Source organism: Opisthorchis viverrini (assembly GCF_000715545.1).
Source record: "Opisthorchis viverrini unplaced genomic scaffold opera_v5_128, whole genome shotgun sequence".
Taxonomy (NCBI): domain Eukaryota; kingdom Metazoa; phylum Platyhelminthes; class Trematoda; order Opisthorchiida; family Opisthorchiidae; genus Opisthorchis; species Opisthorchis viverrini.
The window spans coordinates 164,683-185,254 of record NW_008751782.1 but is presented as its reverse complement, the minus strand read 5'-3'; the positions used below and the strand labels follow the sequence as shown (position 1 = coordinate 185,254).

The 20,572-nt window shown below is 43.0% G+C and overlaps 1 protein-coding gene across 1 annotated transcript in view; it reads right to left on the bottom strand.

Moving 5' to 3' along the window:
- T265_13972 (hypothetical protein) overlaps positions 1–16,837 on the bottom strand; it is a gene marked incomplete at both ends in the record, with an annotated part of 33,646 nt that extends 16,809 nt beyond the window's left edge. The window contains 4 exons of the mRNA XM_009171439.1: positions 1,602–1,719; positions 2,650–2,780; positions 6,248–6,449; positions 16,660–16,837. Of these exons, the coding sequence (XP_009169703.1) occupies positions 1,602–1,719; positions 2,650–2,780; positions 6,248–6,449; positions 16,660–16,826 (618 nt within the window). The remainder of the gene's footprint in view (positions 1–1,601; positions 1,720–2,649; positions 2,781–6,247; positions 6,450–16,659) is intronic.
- Between the last annotated feature and the right edge of the window lie 3,735 nt (positions 16,838–20,572).

Genomic DNA, 20,572 nt, shown 5'->3' with positions numbered 1-20,572 from the left:
CTGAAACATGAGGCGGCCTGGTGCAGCACATTCAATTGCCTGAGAACATCATAAACGAGAGATTCAGCTGGGTTCCAGGTGGGTCTCTCGAAAGAACCAAATTAGTTTGCAGATGAGTGTATATTCGCTAATTTCGTGCAATTTGGTTTCAAGTAGAACATGGGGTTGACGGAAACCCGGGGACTGCGCCTACCTGATGAGCTCCAAGAAGGGCGAAACCAGTCGTGGGCTGTCGATGGATTTTCAGCAACCTTATGAGTAGTACATTACAAATATAAAGTCCGGTTTTCATTCACCCTAGATTTGCTAATCAAACATTTCCTTCACAATCAAAGCCGAGACCGCACTTTGATCCCACACCAATCCACAAATCAAATAAGGTAAGAACAAAGTTTTAGGAATATGTGAAACAGGTTCGTTCAGCATAAGCAATGGGTAATATACCACAAGCACGCACGCACGGAAAACTACATAAAATACGAACGTAGCGAAACAAAAGACTGGGAAATTGCAGGTAAGCACAGTCAGTTTTTCCACAATTCCCTTTCGTGTTTTAGTTTGGTCTGGATCCATTCGATTTTTTTACCAAATAATTTAAATTGATGTGAATTGCGAGAAACTGGAAATCAGTTTAAAGGCGAAGCAAAACGGAAGTTGCCAGGCCGCAAAAACACTGTGAAAACCAATTGACATTAACTAGTGAATTCAGTGGAAACAGTTTACAAAAGGCTATTTTTCACGACTCAAAGCTCCCAAAAACACAAACAACGAGTTTTGAGAAACGCATAATCACCGCTTTGCACGCAATGGAATTTAGCGGTAAACAATAGGACCTGTGCGTGTAGAAATCAAAAAACCTGTCCAGCAGACCCTTCGATCTCTGGAAAACTAAGAAATTGAATGGGAAATGTGTGTAAGCATAGATGAAGAGTGAATTCAATGGGAAAACCAAAAAACAGGAGACGAAGTGTTCTTTATGGCTTACGGCTAATGCGCAAGACTGTAAAGCATTTTTCCATAAACATTTGTTGAAAAGCCAAACCACTATCATCACTGTCAAGATTCCACAGAGGATTCATTGGAAAAGCAGTTACACAGGCATACTTTTTCACGTGAGGTAGAATTAGGTTAGTTGTCCCGGGCGGAGTAGTTACTGGTGAAAAAGTTTGTATGAACGACTGGAACGGCTTGGTAATGGGTAATCTGGCTGAAGGAAGTTTGCAGTGTCCCTCAACCTTTGTTTCTCCTAAAAAGGTGAATAGTGAGTCTAACATGTGACAGCAAAGATAAAATCTCTGTCACCTCCTAGTCGTTGATCCCAGTGTTCATAACACGGAAGAGCCCACGCTCTGACAAGAGGCATTCCATCAAGTGGACGGAACGGCAGTCGTCGCCCTGTTGCACTGTGGATGTTTCAGACCGTACCTCCTGACCGACTACATGGGCGACTAAATTTCGACCTTCAGGTAAATAAATAAAAAACCAAAAACAGTGTTTAGTACAGATAAGCAGACAAGATGCCAACAAGATAACAACATGTGGAGGTCAGTCGATGGCAAATGGTTGAATTTGCTTGCATCACAACACGAAGAGCCGCTCACCGTCGTAGGACGTGGTCTTAGAAGAATGAACCCGACCGTTTGTATTCCCAACAACAAGCCCCCAAGTAGAAGGAAAACGTTGGGAACACGATCCAATAGAATTGGATCAGTGAATTCTCTGTGGTGAAAGAGATGAACGAAAAATAAATGGTGAGGAAAGCGAGAATATCATGATCGGTCTCCACGTGGGTTTGGGACCGCTTTTTTCGGCTGCAACTACAAAATCAGACAGTTCTCAAACAAGATTAAATCAGAACTTCCTCAGCATAGTAGACATATCTGCAAACTAATTTGGCTTTCCAAAGGACTCACCTGGAACCCAGCTGAATCTCTCGTTTGTGATGTTTCCAGGCAACCGAATGTGCTGCACCAGGCCGCCTCATGTTTCACTCGCTAAGATTTTTGGGATATCGCGTATCGTGTATTCGTAATGCACTACTCATAAGGTTGCTGAAAACTTGTCAACAGCCTCACTTTAGGTTTCTCAGAGCCTTAGATCTACCTAAAAACCCTCACAAGTCCGGATACAAACGAAAGTCTGACAGAACAGTACCATTTCAAGTACCCTTACCTACCGCGACGGTGACAGTAAAATTCATCAACCATGTTTAGTAACTTTCTTGGAACCGGGTTGTAACCAACAGGCGTGCAGTAATGTTGCGAATCCTCTGATTCTCTAGCTGCTCTCTATTGCTTCGAACTCACGACTTGGTGCGTTGCACTTCTGTATATATTTAACATGTGACAATTGTCCAAAAGGGCAATATCCGGTGGCATGTGTCGTCTGATAGCCGCATAACAAAAATGTTACATGAGATCGGCATGACCGCACAATCAAATCTGCTTTCTGTACTTCGCCAACACGGAACTGGCGTTCTGAATGTGTCGGTAAAACTCTGATCCTTACAATGGTATGATCTTAGATTCGCTCCCAAATGCACAATAAAGTACTGAGATAGCCTTAAAAGCGGTGAAACTGGGGCGAAAAAAGCAAGGCAATCATAACCGCAGACCATGCTACCTGGAAAATAATATGAAATTTACCTACCTCGTTACATTGTCCACCTTCACGTTATCCGGATTGATGTAGGCAGTTTGAATAGGCGTGAAGATGAGCGCCCCAAGTCCGAATCCACCCACGATTAGACCGCTTACTAGGCCACGCCTTGCAGGAAACCACTATTTTGAAAGGATAGGAAAGCACATGCATTAGTCTCCCCAATATAAAGCCCCTAAACAATAGATCACTTTTAATAAGAAACGTTCTCTTTCGTGAAGAAACGGATCCTAGTGGCAAGACCCTTGAATGTAAAACATATTCATAGCAAGAAAGTTTGAGGGGTGTCGAATAAAATACACTGAATTACGACAATTGGACCTAGGTGAAGTGGGTACTGAAGCTTTGACATGATACAGTCCATTGTGTCCATAAAGATGACTACACAAGTGTAACTTCTATAGCAGAGCTTCTTGCATCGTCAGTTCTGTGGTGTACTGTCGGCAAGCCTCACTGATACCATTCAAATCTGATGACAGGTGTATTGCATCCGTTCTCAACTCTGCTGCTACCTTAGAGTTATGGTGACTGGTGGACAGCACTGGCAGTAGGATTAACCAATCGCGTTGCGGGAAAGTGTGTGATCGGAAACAGAAGTCGCATCATGTAGCCTAATATCTGGCCAATGACCCGATTGTCTAGTCAGCAGTAATTTCAAGCACTGTACTTTCCCCAATTTAAATGAGAAGCTATTTGGTTAACCAAAGTTTGAAATCACTACTCCGCGCACATGAGCACCAATCAGGCGATCAACAGATTCCTCTAAGGAAATTTCTTTGAAGGACCTGATTCCATCGATCGAATTCAGTGATGCCAATTAGTGGTGGGAATCAACGATGAACAAATCGAGATTCGTGGACAAAAGGAAATATTCTGCATTCTTGGTTGAAAACTCCGAAAGTGCACTGTTTATTTCTGGTCGAGTTAGGTGAAACAGCTGGAAGCTGTAGCAGAGGGATTTGTATTTCAGATGTTAGATTGCCACCTGTAAGGCATCACAGCTGTTATCGATCCACAAGAAATCTCTGATGACGTCAACTACTTTGGTCTCAAAATAAGTGGTCTTATTCACCATAGCTGTTGAACACAACGGTTTGCTCAGATCAATAGGGAGTTGTGATATTTCTACCTTCCAGTGAATTTACTGCTGCCATAGACCATCTAGCTCACTCAGTTCCAATGGTCGATAGTTGGGAAGATTCAGCGAACGCCAGATCTGCACTAGAAGTACCCCGCAGATGGAACGTAGCGCTTTGATGGACAGTCAATGGACATTTATTTCGAAGGATGAATGCAGCTCCTGAATTTCCCACAATATGCAACATATGCATCTTATTGTAGACACCTGCGTCTTCGTAGGGCTGCTGCATATCAGCAGATGGCGCATGAACAGTTCGCATAAAATTCAAACCTTGAAGCGTTTTTTCTCGTCGCTGTGAGCACCCTGGAAGTTTGACACAAATAATGATAACACAAGTACTAAAGTAAGCTTACTACCTCCAAGAGGAAGGAGTATGCAGTGTCTCAGCGGTCTCACTACTACACGAAAATACCGTGTACAACAGCCCTTGTTCTTTCCTGAAGCTTCCAAAGCTCTAGACGCTGCACTACTGGGAGACAACAGCGAGCAAGTTTCCCAAAGAAAGCAAAAGAGATTACGAGCAGAGGCATTCATACTTCAGCAACATGTTCGCATCGTAGACGATTCATGTTGAGCGTTAGAATGAGTGCAAGGGCTGTATGGAGAAACGTCTCACAATGTGACCTATTTGCTAAACGACTTACCTGAGTTCCGAACCAGGAGCGAATACAACAGAAAATAGCTCGCCAAATAAATGGACAAAGTGAAATGCTTGGCGGGAAGATAGAAGGACGACAATGCTGCTAAGGGTTGGTTTATGTAGACACACAAATGGACAGAGTTGTGGCCGAGTACATGCAATGAACAACAATGTCGTCAATCCATCCAGATAACCTACGCGACGGACAAGGTAAATGAAACCATTCACAAGTGGTTCAAGCTGGGGCAAATAACCTTAGATGGAATATTGCACCACAGCGGGTCAATTGTTTGTGCAGGATGTTTGAGCATACAACGCAATGCGTAGCTAGAATATTCTGTTTCTGGACAGCACAACAAGTATTTAACTCACGGGTTATTTAGGAGAATGAATTGGTAATTTGTTGAAATATTGGTAGCTCGGGTGAGTTTATTGGTTGTTGATCAGGTGGCTGTTGATCTGTTCGCCGAGCTTGGCAATTGGCTTGCAAACGTTTCGTCACCATACGAGGAGACATCATCAGTGCGCAGTTGAGTGGGTACTTCTTCCTTGCCTGCGTGCGCTTATATAGCTCACCATACGAGGAGACATCATCAATGCGCCGTTGAGTGGGCACACACGGCGCACTGATGATGTCTCCTCGTATGGTGACGAAACGTTTGCAAGCCAATTGCCAAGCTCGGCGAACGGAGAATGAATTATGTGAAATTTGCAGGAAGTACAGCATTGTTGGTCAAGTTCAAGTCCTCACTGTCTACAGTACTACCTACAGTTTCTATGCAGTCTTTACGTAAGTGAGTACAAGATCCCTGAGCTTTGCTTGGTTATGAATAATGGGTTCAATTTCAGCCACAGTTGACTAATTTTCTTGTGATTATCAAATCTCATACTGGATTCAGCACACAAAAAGCTAAAAGAGGAAGGATTTTTTGAACTCACGTCACCTTCGTTTGAACAGTTCACCGTCTGTTCCAGGACTGTTATTACGATAGTTCCACAACAAAAAAAGGAAACTTTGGAGTTCGGCTTTGCTCCGATTTCATAACACCTGTTCATAAAATCAATAACCGCATCCTGGATTTCATCTTCGGACACTTCGCTTGCGAAATGAGAGTTCCAACACATAAAATAGCTTAGCAGACAAACGTTCAAACCTAAAAAACACAGATGTTTTGCCTGACTCGTTCCTTAACAAGCTGCCATATCGCGATACATCCGAGGCGAGGGATCATCACACTGGTCATTCGTAGGCCATTCAAGTTAATGTCATTCATTGGAGATCTGAACCCGAATACCAATCCAGCCAAACGCTCCGCCACCAGGGTTGTCATCGAGCAGTAGTTCAGATAGTTGGAAGAAGGATCAATGAGTGGTGCTCTGAGGATTCATGTAAAACCAGTCTTCGGGTCTTATCAGGACATCAAATATACAAAGACGCTTAAGCATGTAGATAATATCTTAAAAGCGTAAGTAGCGGGAAGCAACACGTTCCATGGTTTTTCGTACTGGGCCAAATGGTATTCACCGAACACTGTATAGAAAGGTTTAACACAAAAGAAAATTTTCACCTTCTCTTGCTTTGAAACGACAAACAATTTCAGTCTGACTTTTCCTCATTATATACGAAATATCTAGATGATTCAAAGTTCACATAGTTGATCCAGGATGTGATTTATTCACCTTTTCGAGTGCCAGTCCCAGTGCGAAATTCATGTGAGATAGCTACCAAATTTCTTTAAGAAACTAAAGCACTTTACTCCCTGATTACTGCAAACTGACAATAGTAATAAGCGCACGGAACAACTCACCGAGGTTGCGACTGCAAGCACCACCGAATAGCCTAATCCAAGTCCAACACCATTTAGCAACGCGTAGGTTACTATCACTCCGACAAATGTCTTTTGAATTGTGAAATAGGTCAGCAGGACTCCAACACTACAAATTAAATCGGTGAAAGCAATTGAAACAGGTAGAAATAACCTCCATTCGACAGTAACAAGGTTGAAAACACTAAAATCTGCTTTATCATTCACAGCTCCAATGATGAGAATGGCAATGCAGGTGGGTGGATGGTACTTGGGACCATGGTCACATGATTTGTCGCATACCACGTGAACCGGATGTCCTTCTTATCTACTGCTGACAATTAAAACGAAAATGGTGAGAGTGAAGGTTTCGCACGCTAACTTATCGGAGTAAGTAGAGAATATCCAAGAGCAGATTGGTTTCCTAACTCTACAACTTAAAAAACTTTTTGATATGGAGTGCCCCAACTGTCAGGTAATTTTAATCGAGGAAGCAGCAGCAACTTTTCTAGTAATTTTGGCTTTAACTCCCATTTCGCTTATGTGGGAGTGACGTAAACCCGCGGAAAAGGCCTATTGAAATAATGATCAAAAAGGACTGTTTCAAGGTTACAATACGGGAAAGCTCAGAACCCACTCTAGTTATATTTATAACGGGAGAAAGGGATGGACAGAAAGAGACGATTGAAAGAACCCACCACCACAGAACTCTTTGGACCCATGATCCATATTTGACTTTAAGAAACACGTTTACTTACATCGGACAGAGCGGAAAGTGAAGAAAGGATGTGCACTGAGATTATTGCAGTGTGCAGAAATTCGCTTATCTCCCATCTAAAAGGGGTCGGGTAGTGCTGCGAAGTTGAATATTAAAGACACGAAAAACTGTAAATTCCGTAACAGATGAGAAGGTACAGACTCATTCGAATGAGTTCAAAAGTATTCCAGATGCCTCTGAAGTACAATAAATCATGTTAGTAGGTGTACAAGCCAGAAGAAATAAAGCAGAAAGTTTATGGATGAAATTTCAAAGAATAATGCAAGTAATAGGCTTCATGACACCTTTCGATCATTGCCGAAAACCACATCTTTCCACTGTCTAGCCCATTCACAGCACACTGAACATTACAGATGTGCTACCCATAAAAAAGTCGGAGAACAGTCGACCACTCCTGAACATTTGCGAATTCTCCCCTTCCCCCAGTCCTTTTTTTCTCGTTGTTATTGTTGATTAGATGGTCATGTTTCCGCGGTGAGGTCACATGCGAAACAGATGTGCAGGATTGCTAGGAATCCAAGCAGACCAAGACACGTTCAGTCTTGGGTCGCGAATCCCATATGCCGAAATGTGATGGACTAGAACGTTGGCGATTACCTATTTTGAGAAGGGAATTTGTAATTTGGCGAAAATTCTTATCCTTCCTCTTCCTATTCGTGGTTTCTGCCAAAGTTTCCCACACACCTTTGGAACCCTAAGATAACCAATTAGGCAGGAATTCGGAATAAACTTTTGGGTATGTCCCATCACCGGATTAAAACACGGATATATACATACATCTCGGTTCAATGCGCCCGCTATTGATGGTGACGTTTCTAGCTCACGTTGCATAGATATTTGGTGTACTGCCCACTGAGCTTCGCGTAGGCTACTACTCAGAATGGTGTGGAGCAATAGTGCCTAGACGGTCAGACATTATGACGGTTGCAAAGTGGATAACCGTCTACCACGTGATCACAGTCTATGACGCGCAGAAAACCAAGTGCTGCGGAGCCTAAGGCAAAAGTGAGGTGTTCTTCATGAGCAGTTGCTGCGAAATCACCTAAGGGTAGATCGAAGGTAGCAGCGAAGAAACTATGTTGATGAGCAACGTGCTAGCTCCCTCAAACTCATTTGCCAAAATGTGAACTCATATGCCTGTTCCGTCCGCAGGTCCCCGTGCAAAGTTACATGCGGTTTACAAATGACCGTATGTAGAACAGCGCATCATAAGTTGAGCGTGCGGACGTGCGTCCGAAACAAAGGATGGCACTTTAATCGGACTTGAACATAAATCTGCTGTTAGTCTAGAACGGAGTCAGTCATTTCTCCGCGTATGTTATTCGGGTGCTTGTTTTTTTCCACGCCATTTTTACTGAGAAGCAGTTCATAGCTTAAGCAGATAAAATACAACCACTATAACACCATATTCCTTCAACTATCGTCCACAGAGTGCTAGAATTTGACCATGAACTCAATAATCACGTGGTGATGGGTGCTTTTCAAAGGCCTAATGAAGCCAGACCACTGAGACTGGACTTGGTCAAGGAATGATTGGATCCCCTTCAGCATTTCTGCCAGAGAAAAGTACTATCAAACAAGAATGGGAACTTAGGTCTTTCTTAAGGTAAATCTCGTGTCAGTCAGAACCATCAAATGGGTCAAAATATCCAGCGTTATGTGAGAATGAGCAGTCTTAACTTCTCGAAAAATGCCAAAGCGCAAATATGTCCCTTGTCAGGAAAGTACGAAAAAAGGTTACTTGAAGGTTTCATCGAAAGTACAACCTCAACTGATTGGATGAGTTCTGGAAAATCTGAAGAAAGTTTTTGTCCTTTAGGTGGGGTCAACCTAGCGGAAAAGCATTATTCAGATGTTTTGTCCTTGTTGAGAATTGTCAGCGCTCCGCACCTCGCAAAAATCAAGCAAGATTCCAACTCGTCCGCCCGGCTAGTAGTGCAAGACTGCGTTGTTCGAGCAGGAGCCGCTGATAAGCAGTGCTAGTAAATTACACTCAGGATAGAACGCCACACTTTCTTTAATCACAAGATTCACATTACGTGGTCAGATGATTAACTTTCAACCCGTACCACCGTCAAAAAAACAACATGTGTTAACATCGATGACACACTGCAGCAACAACCAAACATATCTTAAGTATTTGTGCGGAAAAAGGAAAAGGAGTTCACTGGGGATGAAGCTGGTGATGGTTCACCTCTAGCAACCTGAGTTGATTTAGGAAGTTTCACAAAGCTTTCATCATTCAAGTGAAACCAGTTGAATAAAGTCAACATTTTTACTTTTTATTTCTGAACAACCGCATTTTGAAACAAGGTTTGCCAGCTACAGAAGTGTACCAAACACAAGTTTTCCAGGTACGACTACCGGCTTCACGCCGTTTAAGTTTTACGCTTCTGATTCAACTACACAAGCTACTAAGTACGAGACTGTGCATGCCGTCTCACACTAAGTTATATGTTCTCACCTAAAACGCAGTGGCACTGCATCTAAACGATTTCTAAGACTCCTGGAGACTAGGAGCCAAAACAAAGTCTAAAAGTCCGGGGTTCAAATCCCGGCACGGCCATTAGATATGCACCGCTGATGAGCTCTAATAAGAGCGAAACTCGAGTCCAGTGCTTCCCTTTGGTGTGGACTCACCGGAATAATTACGCCAGAACAGGAACACGGCCGTTCAAACGAGAGTGATGTGGCTATGAACAAACATACCTATCCCGCAAAACCCCAAAATTGAAAGCTTAAAAAATTTAGCGTAGTTTATCTCATTTCAACTGAATGGGCCACCCTTTCTAGAAGACTCCGCGACAATCAGGATCAGGAAAACCAGTGCTTGAACTATTCTACCATTCGCACCCGTTTGTAACATCTTGGATGGCTGACCACCATTATCCGCAACCAGCTAGCACGCAAGAAGGTCGTGGAACTGCATGCCTAACGCAGAGTTTTACTAAGGATGCTAACCTATACAGCCAGTAAATTAACCTCGAAGATCGACACCTCCAACTGATGAAAGGTGAAAAGTGTCGCACTGAAAAGACAGAAATGGGAACCTTACTTTCTGCCTCCTTCACAGGAACAACTTACTTTGAGAAAAGCCTGTCAATTGGTGTATTTTAAAGCTCCTAAAAATACTTGTGATCCAAATATTCATCAGCCATTTACTTCGAGCTCGTATGAGTTTGGAGTGACGAGCGATTAGAACGAACATAACCCGACGTTTTCGTCGAGAAAAAATTGAAAATACCCTCATGAAACCAGGAACGTGAAGGCGGATTGCTCGAAAAAGATACTTTTGACAGAGAGCTAATGTTGCCTAACACTGCCTCATTGCTTTCTGTGTATGTTTCTAATCGTATTTTGTCAAGTGTATCAAGTGTCGTAGTCTATGGAATTGTGGAACTCGAGAAAACCTTGATGAAAGCATATTTTCCAACCAATTCAAGTCCTCTTACCCGATGCAACTTTTTGTACTTTTTTAGTTTTTTCGTCTAAGTTCTCACTGTAAGATTCGATTGTCAGCGTTATGCTAGCGCGTGACGCAGTCACTGTAATACTTTGGGAGATTTTGATAGTTTGATGATTACATGTGACGTCTTTCAGTGTTGGAGGAGTGATATTTGCCATTGGAGCTATGGGGCAGGGTGCCGAAACCCGGGCGTACTTCGTTGGAATCAAGAGGTGGGTAAATGTCGCGCCGTGTTATGACGTCACTGACTGAACGTAGTGAGTATGACTTCTCAGCTGAATCCGATTAAAACACAAAAGACCTTTATACACACCGTCTCAGGATGATAAGAGAATATCTCAAAGGGCAGAGCAAAGTAACCTTCGTGGTAGGCTGTAAACTTGGATGATAGTTGTGAACTTCAGGTTGGTGTTCGATGGATAGTCGAAATTGAACACTGATGACTTCATGCCTCTAAGAATCGGTTCTACATCCATCATTTCCAAGAGCTATAAAATACTTTATCAGTGATTAATCACAAATTATTGTTGTTCACACAAAAGATATACACACCGTCTCAGGATGATAAGAGAATATCTCAAAGGGCAGAGCAAAGTAACCTTCGTGGTAGGCTGTAAACTTGGATGATAGTTGTGAACTTCAGGTTGGTGTTCGATGGATAGTCGAAATTGAACACTGATGACTTCATGCCTCTAAGAATCGGTTCTACATCCATCATTTCCAAGAGCTATAAAATACTTTATCAGTGATTAATCACAAATTATTGTTGTTCTGGGGTTTTGCGAGAATGAGACGCAAATGATGAGTTTTCTGGCTTAAACATGCATGTTGATTGAACACTACTTCATGCCTCTAAGAATCGGTTCTACATCCATCATTTCCAAGAGCTATAAAATACTTTATCAGTGATTAATCACAAATTATTGTTGTTCTGGGGTTTTGCGAGAATGAGACGCAAATGATGAGTTTTCTGGCTTAAACATGCATGTTGAAAGCTTAGTGAGCCACGAAGATATACTTAGTATTCTTATACAACCGTTAAGAATGATTATTATGGAGACGGTTTGTGTCAGTCTCCCGGATTAACAGCAAATTAGCAAATATACTTGGTGCAAAGTATGTTTTTTCCACAATATTCCCTTTTTTAAGTGCATATCCTATACTATTAGCCTTTGCAGCTAATCCATCTTCCAACTGATCGGCTTTATGGTATGTGCCGTTCTGGTAAATAGATCAATATTTATCTAGACAATTTATACACTTTCTGGTTGTGCTACAAATACCGTTGGAGGCACTTAAACCCCACGACCAAGCGAGTGGATGCTGTATGCACTCCGGGTAGCACATGCAGACGTTATCAGCCCATATATGTCTCAGACGTCATAGTGTTAAATGAATGATGAATTAAGTAAGATCGTGGTCCAATCTTGCTTGAGAACTCTTACGTCGGAACAGTAACAACAGTGAGAACGCATGTTGAGTGGCTTGAAAGACGATCCGCACTTTCCAGATATTGAAACACTCAATTCGCTGACCCGACCAGGAGCAGCTCCTGAGATTTGTTAAATCGATACGGACGGGACAGATGAGACCACTTAATTTACAATGGCATGCAGACGTCGCCCAGCTTTTCACAAAACTCGGTCGCCAATTTGGTTTGCACTAAAACGTGTGGGGTTTTGACTGGAGTGACTCAAGTACCGAAATAAAGCCATTTCAGGAGATATGTAACTATACTATCCTGCCACTTCAATACGCGGTCAGTTCTCGTGAAAACTGGGCAATTGCGGTAATAGCGGCCTGACAGTGGTAAAGTCCTCAGCTTTGATTGGACGAACGGAAGTAGTAATAATGGTCCTTTTGTGCTCCTTCATCTTTTGATTCTAACATTCTGGAAACCAGGTTCTTATTTTAACTACATTGGTGCCTTTAGAGCTAAAAAAAATGCAAAATACGAAAGGCTAAGCACGGATTAGTTATACAATAGGCGACAAGTTGCTAGCATCGAATCTCCTCAAAATGTGTTGAGCGTACCGCCATATTCCTAAGGTTCTATACCCACTTCACAATGCAGAGACTGGCTTGATGTCTGACAGTACTGTTGTCGCAGCTTCATACACAACGTGTTAGAAGTCTTCAGGTTATCTTTCTGAAGATGCTAACGCTCTACACTAACAATCAAATGCTGTATATTCATCCAAGACTTTCCGAGATAGACTTATTTTATTTAAAGGACAAAATATCGACCGCAAAACCCCGAAATATCCTCATACTACCAAAGGATCCAACAAGCGGTGGGGTATCGACCCAGTTGATAGTTCACATCACGGCAATATGCAGTAGTCGTAACTCCTATTCCTACGAGCTACTTCTGTCGAAACAACAAACACACGGCTAGATTCATACACACCATGCAAATTAACATTCTACATTTGCCGAACATACAGTGAGAAAACTCACCCTGAGTTAAAAAGTTATCTTGTAGAACTAGAGTTTTAGTTCTTTGTCGTTCACGACCTTCTAGCAACAAAGGTTGGAGCAGACACCAACATGCCAGTCGTCGTAACAAACCCAACCAGCTTAGTTGTTCCAGCCGATTCAAATGGAAAGCGCTATGAAGTTCTAGTGCAGCCGCGCGCACAAGCGTTTACAACACATGCTTAGTTTTTACCAGTTATTTGGTGTTCACTCTTACAGATCAAGGTTCCAACAACAAACAGAAGCTTCAAAATATTCGTCACTTTTCAGTACTGTGGTACAGTAGTTGATTATCAATTCCTTCGTGGTTTTTCAGGTGTGCACAGGCCTTGGTTTGAGTAGTTTGCAGGCTATCGATCGGCATCCCGTTGAATTATCTTCCTCATTTGTCTGTACCAACCTCTCTGAGTATTTTTAGTGGGCTAGATTAATAACCCATAGGATGTTCGTTTTTCTCAGTTTTCTATGCTCGTTTCCTGAAAATGCCTATTTTTGTACATTTACACGCCAATGAAGAATGCGCTCTCAATTCACTTCCGCACTGAGGCTTGTTTTCGTCCACAGGCCAATGCCTGATTGTAACTTCCTTCAAATCCTGGACTGAAGGAGAGTCTCGTGTTTCTTCTCACATTCATAACTTTGTGTGCTCTGCGCACGTACTATTCTGCTACATCTTTGCAATCATTTGTTTTTCATACAGTGTCATCACTATTTACAGAGCTCGACGTCTCGCTCTTGCTTGGTTGTTCCATTCAAATACACAATCCCAATCTATGTTTGTTCTTTGTTTATTACTCCAAGAAATCATAAATATGAAACAAGCTGTTGAAGCAGTCCAGAAGACCTCGTTATTCTTCTCGCGTTTTCACGTCGCTAGTTTTGGGCCCATGACTGAGAAATACAACAATAGACATTCTAGGGGTCATATTAAGCACAAACCACCCTGGTAAATACCTGGTTGTAAATCAAGATAGGGGTCACAAAGACTCACTTCTGTCTTCTGTGTACCAACATGATACCATATCAGGTTGTCTCACTTAGAACAAAACTGAGACACACAAAAATAAACAACACGTGAAAACGCGTCTCAAGGACAACAACAGCTTATTGGTTGTGGGTCAGGTATTTGCTGAGCTGCTCACCAATCTTGGCAATTGGCCTGCAAACCATATGAGGAGACATCATCAGTGCACTGGTGATGTCTTCTCATACGGTGACAAAATGTTTGCAAGTCCATAGCCAAGCTTGGCCAACATATCAACAACCAATGAACCCATCCGAGCTACCAACATTTTAACACATTACTGAACATCAACCTCTTATCCTTTACAGAAGGCAAGTGACCGTCACAATTTATTGCGTCCGTCGCCCATCAAACTCAGTTCCACCGGGCAGATGAAAACCGTGTATCAAAAATGGGCAGGCTCTAGCAGTAGAATATAGTGTGCGCAATTATCATTTGAATGCCCACGCTTTGGTATCACAGTGTATCAATGTTCAGAGAACGATATCTGTCAGTGTTTGCTTGTCTTTTGAAAATGGTCCACATGACTTATCACTTCATGTATACTAGTTTTTTTCAGTACCTGAAATGTAGGTCACTGCCCGGTGTGTTTGCAAGAGTTAAATGAAATTTCACATTGCCGTCACCATGCATACCATCATCTAATACAAGACCGAGCCTGTAAAAGACGACAGGAATCGGCTGTGCTTGCTGACCGTCAGTGCTGCATGGTTTGAAGTTTTTATGTCACCGATTGTCTGTACTCCGTGGTCTAGGATCGGAGGAGATTCCCAGAGGAATAAGCTGTGAATTCACTTTGGCCCACCTGGAGGTATTGTTATTTGGCTTCGTTCACTAACAAGTTCCTCAGTTCTGATAAATCAATAAGTTTTAAGACAACCTGCTACAGTTTCCACTTGCTGCTTTCGCTTTCCACCATTTCCCACCCCCCTCCACATAATATTCCATCGCCTCCCACATCTACCATGTCAAACTTTGTTGAACAGGTAGTTGGGAACAATCTTAACGCTGTAAGCAGTCATGGAGGTAGTGGCTACATTTCCCTACAAAGAAAGCATGCCCAAAGCAACTACGGAGAGGTAAGTCTCATTGCAGTGCTGAAGACAACCACACTGAAGTTGGTCGGAATCCTCACTACCTTTGATAAAGGTAAACGCATCTTTCATAACTGTTCAGCATAATTTTTTCAACAGCGGATCGCGTCACTAACCTACCACTGGCCAGAAAATCACGAGAAAATGTGCCTTGCACAAGCATCTAGAATGGTTACATAGTTTCATCTGACTGGATCAAGGATACGTTTTGCTTGGTCGTATATATGGCTAGCAATTTCCTATAATCATTGTGAAAGGGGTTTAGAGGCTTTTTTCTGAGATATCCACTTCAGGGTGTGTGTATCAGATCTGCTCAAGGATGGTACTGCTGCACTACAATGGTCAGCCATTGGACCTGTCTTGTCCAGTGTGCCTAAATGAACCTCCCCCCCCCGCAATGCAATGAACTCAAACTGTGCACTATTTGTGAATGTTATGATGATGCCGAGTTTCGTTGGAATCAATAACAAGCCAGAAATACAGCAGGATATCGAAAATTCCAGGATGTGTCGACGTTAATCAGACTGCCAGTGAACGCGACCGTTTTGAAAATTATCAAGTTGGCTGGAGTGGATCTACGATTTCCCTATTGGAAACTCTTCTCTCCAAACAGCAAATATGGTCCTGAGCGTCCGAGTGCAGATAAGGGGTGATGTAAAGACCAGAGATCATGTGACGCTGACAGTCAGAAAAAGCAGGCTAATCCTGATGGCCCTTAATATTCTACCAATGTGTTGGGGGGCTACCAATTATTAATGCTCCCGTTGAACACAAACGAAAGGCCGAATTCAGCAAAATCAGTATAAAGTGATAGAAGGAACTTTGAAAAATTCCAGCAAGCTCTTTAATGCCCTCATGTATAGTAAATTTGTAGAATAACTTAACGAATGACTTCGGTGAGGTACACAAACACTTGGTCCCTCCCCCCTCCGCGCTTATTCTGTTCTTAATAAAAGCTTTCAAAACATCACAATGGTACGGTAGCACAGCATTGGCTGATGCCACTCTGTCTATGACGATGACGAGGATGATGATGACAATGATGGTGACGGCGGGATTTCCCATATTCGAGAATCTGACAAGCGAAAGATCAATGTATATGGTACTACTCTACAAGGTGAAACAACGATTCCGCGCTAGGAAGTGCCTATCCTCATGTCCTCCTGCCTTCTACTAGATGTCGGGTAATTAGTCCTGGTGCCCAGTTTGGACACACCCGGCGCAGGCCGAAAATATCCTACTGTCACTCAGTTGGAAACCCGACCGTGAAATCCCATGCTTCTTGTGCGGCTACACTCTCGTCCCTCTATTTTTTTCATTTACGAGATTGAATTTCTTTTGCGGTGTGGAGCGTTTCAGGTGACTGTGGTGGCGCATATTAACTCCGAGCATCTGACACACTCGTTCGTCATTGATTGTATTCAGGACCTGTGAGGTTGTTTTCAAAATGTTTTTATCGTTTGTGTGTTTAATTTCCCTCGACTGGACTAAATGTAAGTCACTTAACAAGACAAGAGTACAAAATCAAGGTCAAAAACAGCAAAAAATGCGTGTTTGATTCAGTGTAAGACTCACCTCTCAAAAATACAGCTGATACCAACCACAATTCGAAATCCAATTTTGTTTGCAATCATGCCACCAATCGGCATACAGATCCCCTGAACACAGAGTGCCAGTGCAGATAGCCATATTGTCAGACCATCATTTACATCCTTCTGAACACGTGCTTTTGTGTATCCCATGATGTATGGAACCATATTGGCTATATGGTATTAAATTTATAACGTCAATTTACCTATGGTATAGAAATGCCCAAGTGTGAAGTGTATTAAAATGCCTCCAAAAATAGCCAAACATCCCTGGATATTATACTTCGTTTCCTGTTTCTGAAACCGGAGGAGTTTATGGCACATATATATAAGTACCATTACCATGTGTTTACGCCAACGAAAGCCAGGTCACTGAATATTGTAATACGCATCCAATGGAAGCAGCGTGGGACAGTGATTCTCCGAATGTAGGGGTTCAGGAAAATTTCTGTGGATGGAACACAGAAAGGAACCTCATCAGCCGAAGCCGAATAGGCAAAAATGGAATATCACTACTACCACAACATTTTGCTTCTTATTTTTTTCAATAACGAGGTGTTTAAGAGTAGGAGTTCAATGGAAAATGTAACGTTATGGTTTGTGTGTACTGCAACAGTGTTTTCAAGTTTTGTTCCAGTTACACTCCATAGTTGCTTAAGGTTTGAGGTTTTTATCATGTAATCTCCGGCGACTTACACGGACTTCACGTGAACACGTTGTCAACGATATGAACACAAATCAGTGACATCTAAAGCACCGTTGAGTGGTGATGCATACGTACACAACCGTAACTTAGCCGTTTATCGGGTCGATACAGTTGGTGTGAGGGGACACAAAAATAAATTATTCGTGAGGTTGTGGTAATAGCAGTAGCCGCAAAGATCTGCATCACAAACACTTCTATATGAACCAACTAAAGTGACGGGCTCTATGTACTGCGTCATAGAATGCCGACCTGGATAAATCGCCGCCACAAGTGAGTCCACTTTATTGATATAAAAAAACAAGACACTGTGCAGTCTGATGTGCAGTACATGTTAGGAAATGCGAAAAATTTTGCACTATTCACTGGCCGTATATGATAACACAAATCGGAGATGAAAATTGGTACCCTCTTTCTTTGAGAATCTCTCTACTTCTGTCACTTATCTGTTCTTTGTATGTGCTTGGATGATTTTGCAATTCATACTTACATGGCACACGTTTGAACAGTCCTCGCCCTACCATTATGCCATCCGTTTGGTAGTTCCACATCAAATGGGGAGGCAATGAACCCAGTTCCCACTTTAATAGAGTTCATTAGCAGTGCATATTCTTTGCTGTGTGGCGAACTCCTAATGCTTAAGTTATGGAGAGTATGTTACATTTACTGCGTGCTGGAATAATCAGGAATGAAGACATGAATGCCTGAAGCGGTCTGAGTGACGTACCTGACGTCGATGTCCAGGACACCGGTGGGTTTTGAATTACATCTTCCAACATAAATACGCTCCTATGTAAGCTACTGCACAAGAAGGTGTTATTCCCTCTATAAATGGCGGGTAAGAAAGGCTGGAGGAGTGACTTTAGGGAGCTCCATGCCTAAAGCATCAGACAAAGCAATCCTTCTTTCCGGAGGAAGGAAGCCTTTCAGGTGAAAACAGACCACCCAACTTACGTGTATCTCCACGTGAAATACCGCTATCCGGGATAAAATAACTTATGGTGGTGAGAAGAATTCCCAAAACTGACACGCTGAAATGTGGTGATGGAAACCGATAGATGAAAGCCTTCCTGGTAGCACGATCGGGGGTTGTAAACTGACGGAGTCCGGACATCCCCCAAATTGACCTGACCATCGAATCATGCACATATAACATCTAATGAATGCTCTCACGGCGAGCATTTTACCAAACACTGCGTGCAGTGTCGCCACACCAGACATTCTGGCTCATTTTCAGAATCCTCTTGGTATTATTGTGGTGTTCGCATTCACACTGACAAGAGTTCCACCTCAGGCCTGACGTGCTGGTCGGGCGTCAGTCCGGGATCAATGTTGGGGGCCACGGTGGCTGGACTCAGCTGCCTAATATCCAGCCATACGATAAAGACCAAGGGAAAGTATTGAGACAAAGCGCGGCGAACCGTCCTACATCAAGGAAGTATGTTGAGGGCCGTCTAGGGGAAGAGTCTTGATGTTGGATGAACCGGAATCGCTATTCGGTACAACGATTCTATCAGGCGATCGGCGTCTGAATATTCGCGAGCGTAACCCTAGTGCATTCTCAGAGCATCGAAAAAGACCTGCCCAAAGCTCACGCGCTTTGTTTCAAATGAAAGTGCTCCATGACCATTGGCGCATTAGGTAATGCTTTGAAAAACCAGGAGTCTTGTGCCGTCAAAACAAAACTCGCTGCACGCAATGACATCCTGTCAAACATCCTCGCTTTACTTTTCGCGCCCTTCGTTACCATCTGTGATTGGCTTTAACTTCAAAGGCTTCGAATGGAATACCCGGAATGAGCCCGTCTCCAAGGTACGGTAGTCAAAATCATTTCTCCCATGAATGTTGCGCCAAAAGCTGGTGTGTATTCTGTGATCCGAAACCTTTCGGATTTATGGTGGTTATTACAGTTTTGAAGGGCGAGTTGCTTTTTTAATAAGAATGCTTGTACACTGTCAATGTGCCCCACCTGGCTAAACAATGTAAATTGATGAACGTCCGCTTCGGGTGGAAACAACTTTTCCAGTGTCAGCGCAGCGTAGAATTCGTAGCTGTGGATTATAAACACTGGAGAATAATGGATCGGCTAAACTGAGCCAACTTGAGAGAGGTGGATGCCTGATTCCTGCCACTGAAAGTAAGCTTACAATGTCGCACTGCAGCCCCAATGTAATGCAAAAAAACTCCTATTCATCTATTTCTGCTATCCGCGCACAAGCTGTGGAGAACTTTCATCATCACTCACTACTGCCCTGACACTTGTAAAACGGCGTGTGAACGTCTCAAGACGGTACAAATATCTTACTATACAGAAGCGTACTTGCGTCTTCTGAATGAATTTTGGTGGTGCTAGGTCGGGATGCGATGCTGCCTCGTCAGGTTTATGGGGCGCAAGACGCCATATAAACAATGTCTTGGGGAACGTGCATCAAGTTTCCGAGACTAGAGTGTTAGATTAGAGTGTTAGGCACTACCTCCTAGCCACAGGGGACGATGTTGCTATTGGGATAAAGACTCTAAACCGTGTATCCCATCCAGATCAGTGGACCCTGATCAGATCAGATGCCCTTCGTGGACCCAAGCCCGTCAGGTAGTGCACTGCACATAATTGCGCAATTTGGTGGAAATTGAATGATGCTTATCACTGATATCCGGATGTAACGGTCAAACCCAAAGACTGTTCTTACTCTGTTTACAATAACGATCTGCTCACAACCCCGTTGGCCAGCATCACTAACCAGAGAGTTAATCGAATACCGCAAAGTTACCTACTGCCACCGCGACCATGCGGTACCGAGTTATGTTTAACAGTGCTACAAAAAATATAATATTACCCCGAAACTAAAAGGGTGCATGCCGCGGGTGGGTTGAACATGAGCTGTTGGCTGACGCGGTGCCTGCGGTTCCGCCATTAGGTTTAGGCCAGCTTATCACCTGCACATCCTTGTGCGCGTTCGTCTACGGATCTTCCCCCTTCGGATTCACATAGGTGTTAGAGGACTGCGTGGAGAATCCAATTCAAGCCAGTGCAGGTTATTTATGTTCACTCCAACTGTTCAGGCCTTTGGTGATCTCACTAATGATGACAAGCACATCCAATTCAGCCACAGACTGTGTTCACTTATTCTTCGTTGCACCGATTTAAATATCACTCCGTTGTTGTTTCAACCCTATAAAGACTAGCTCATTGTGTCCT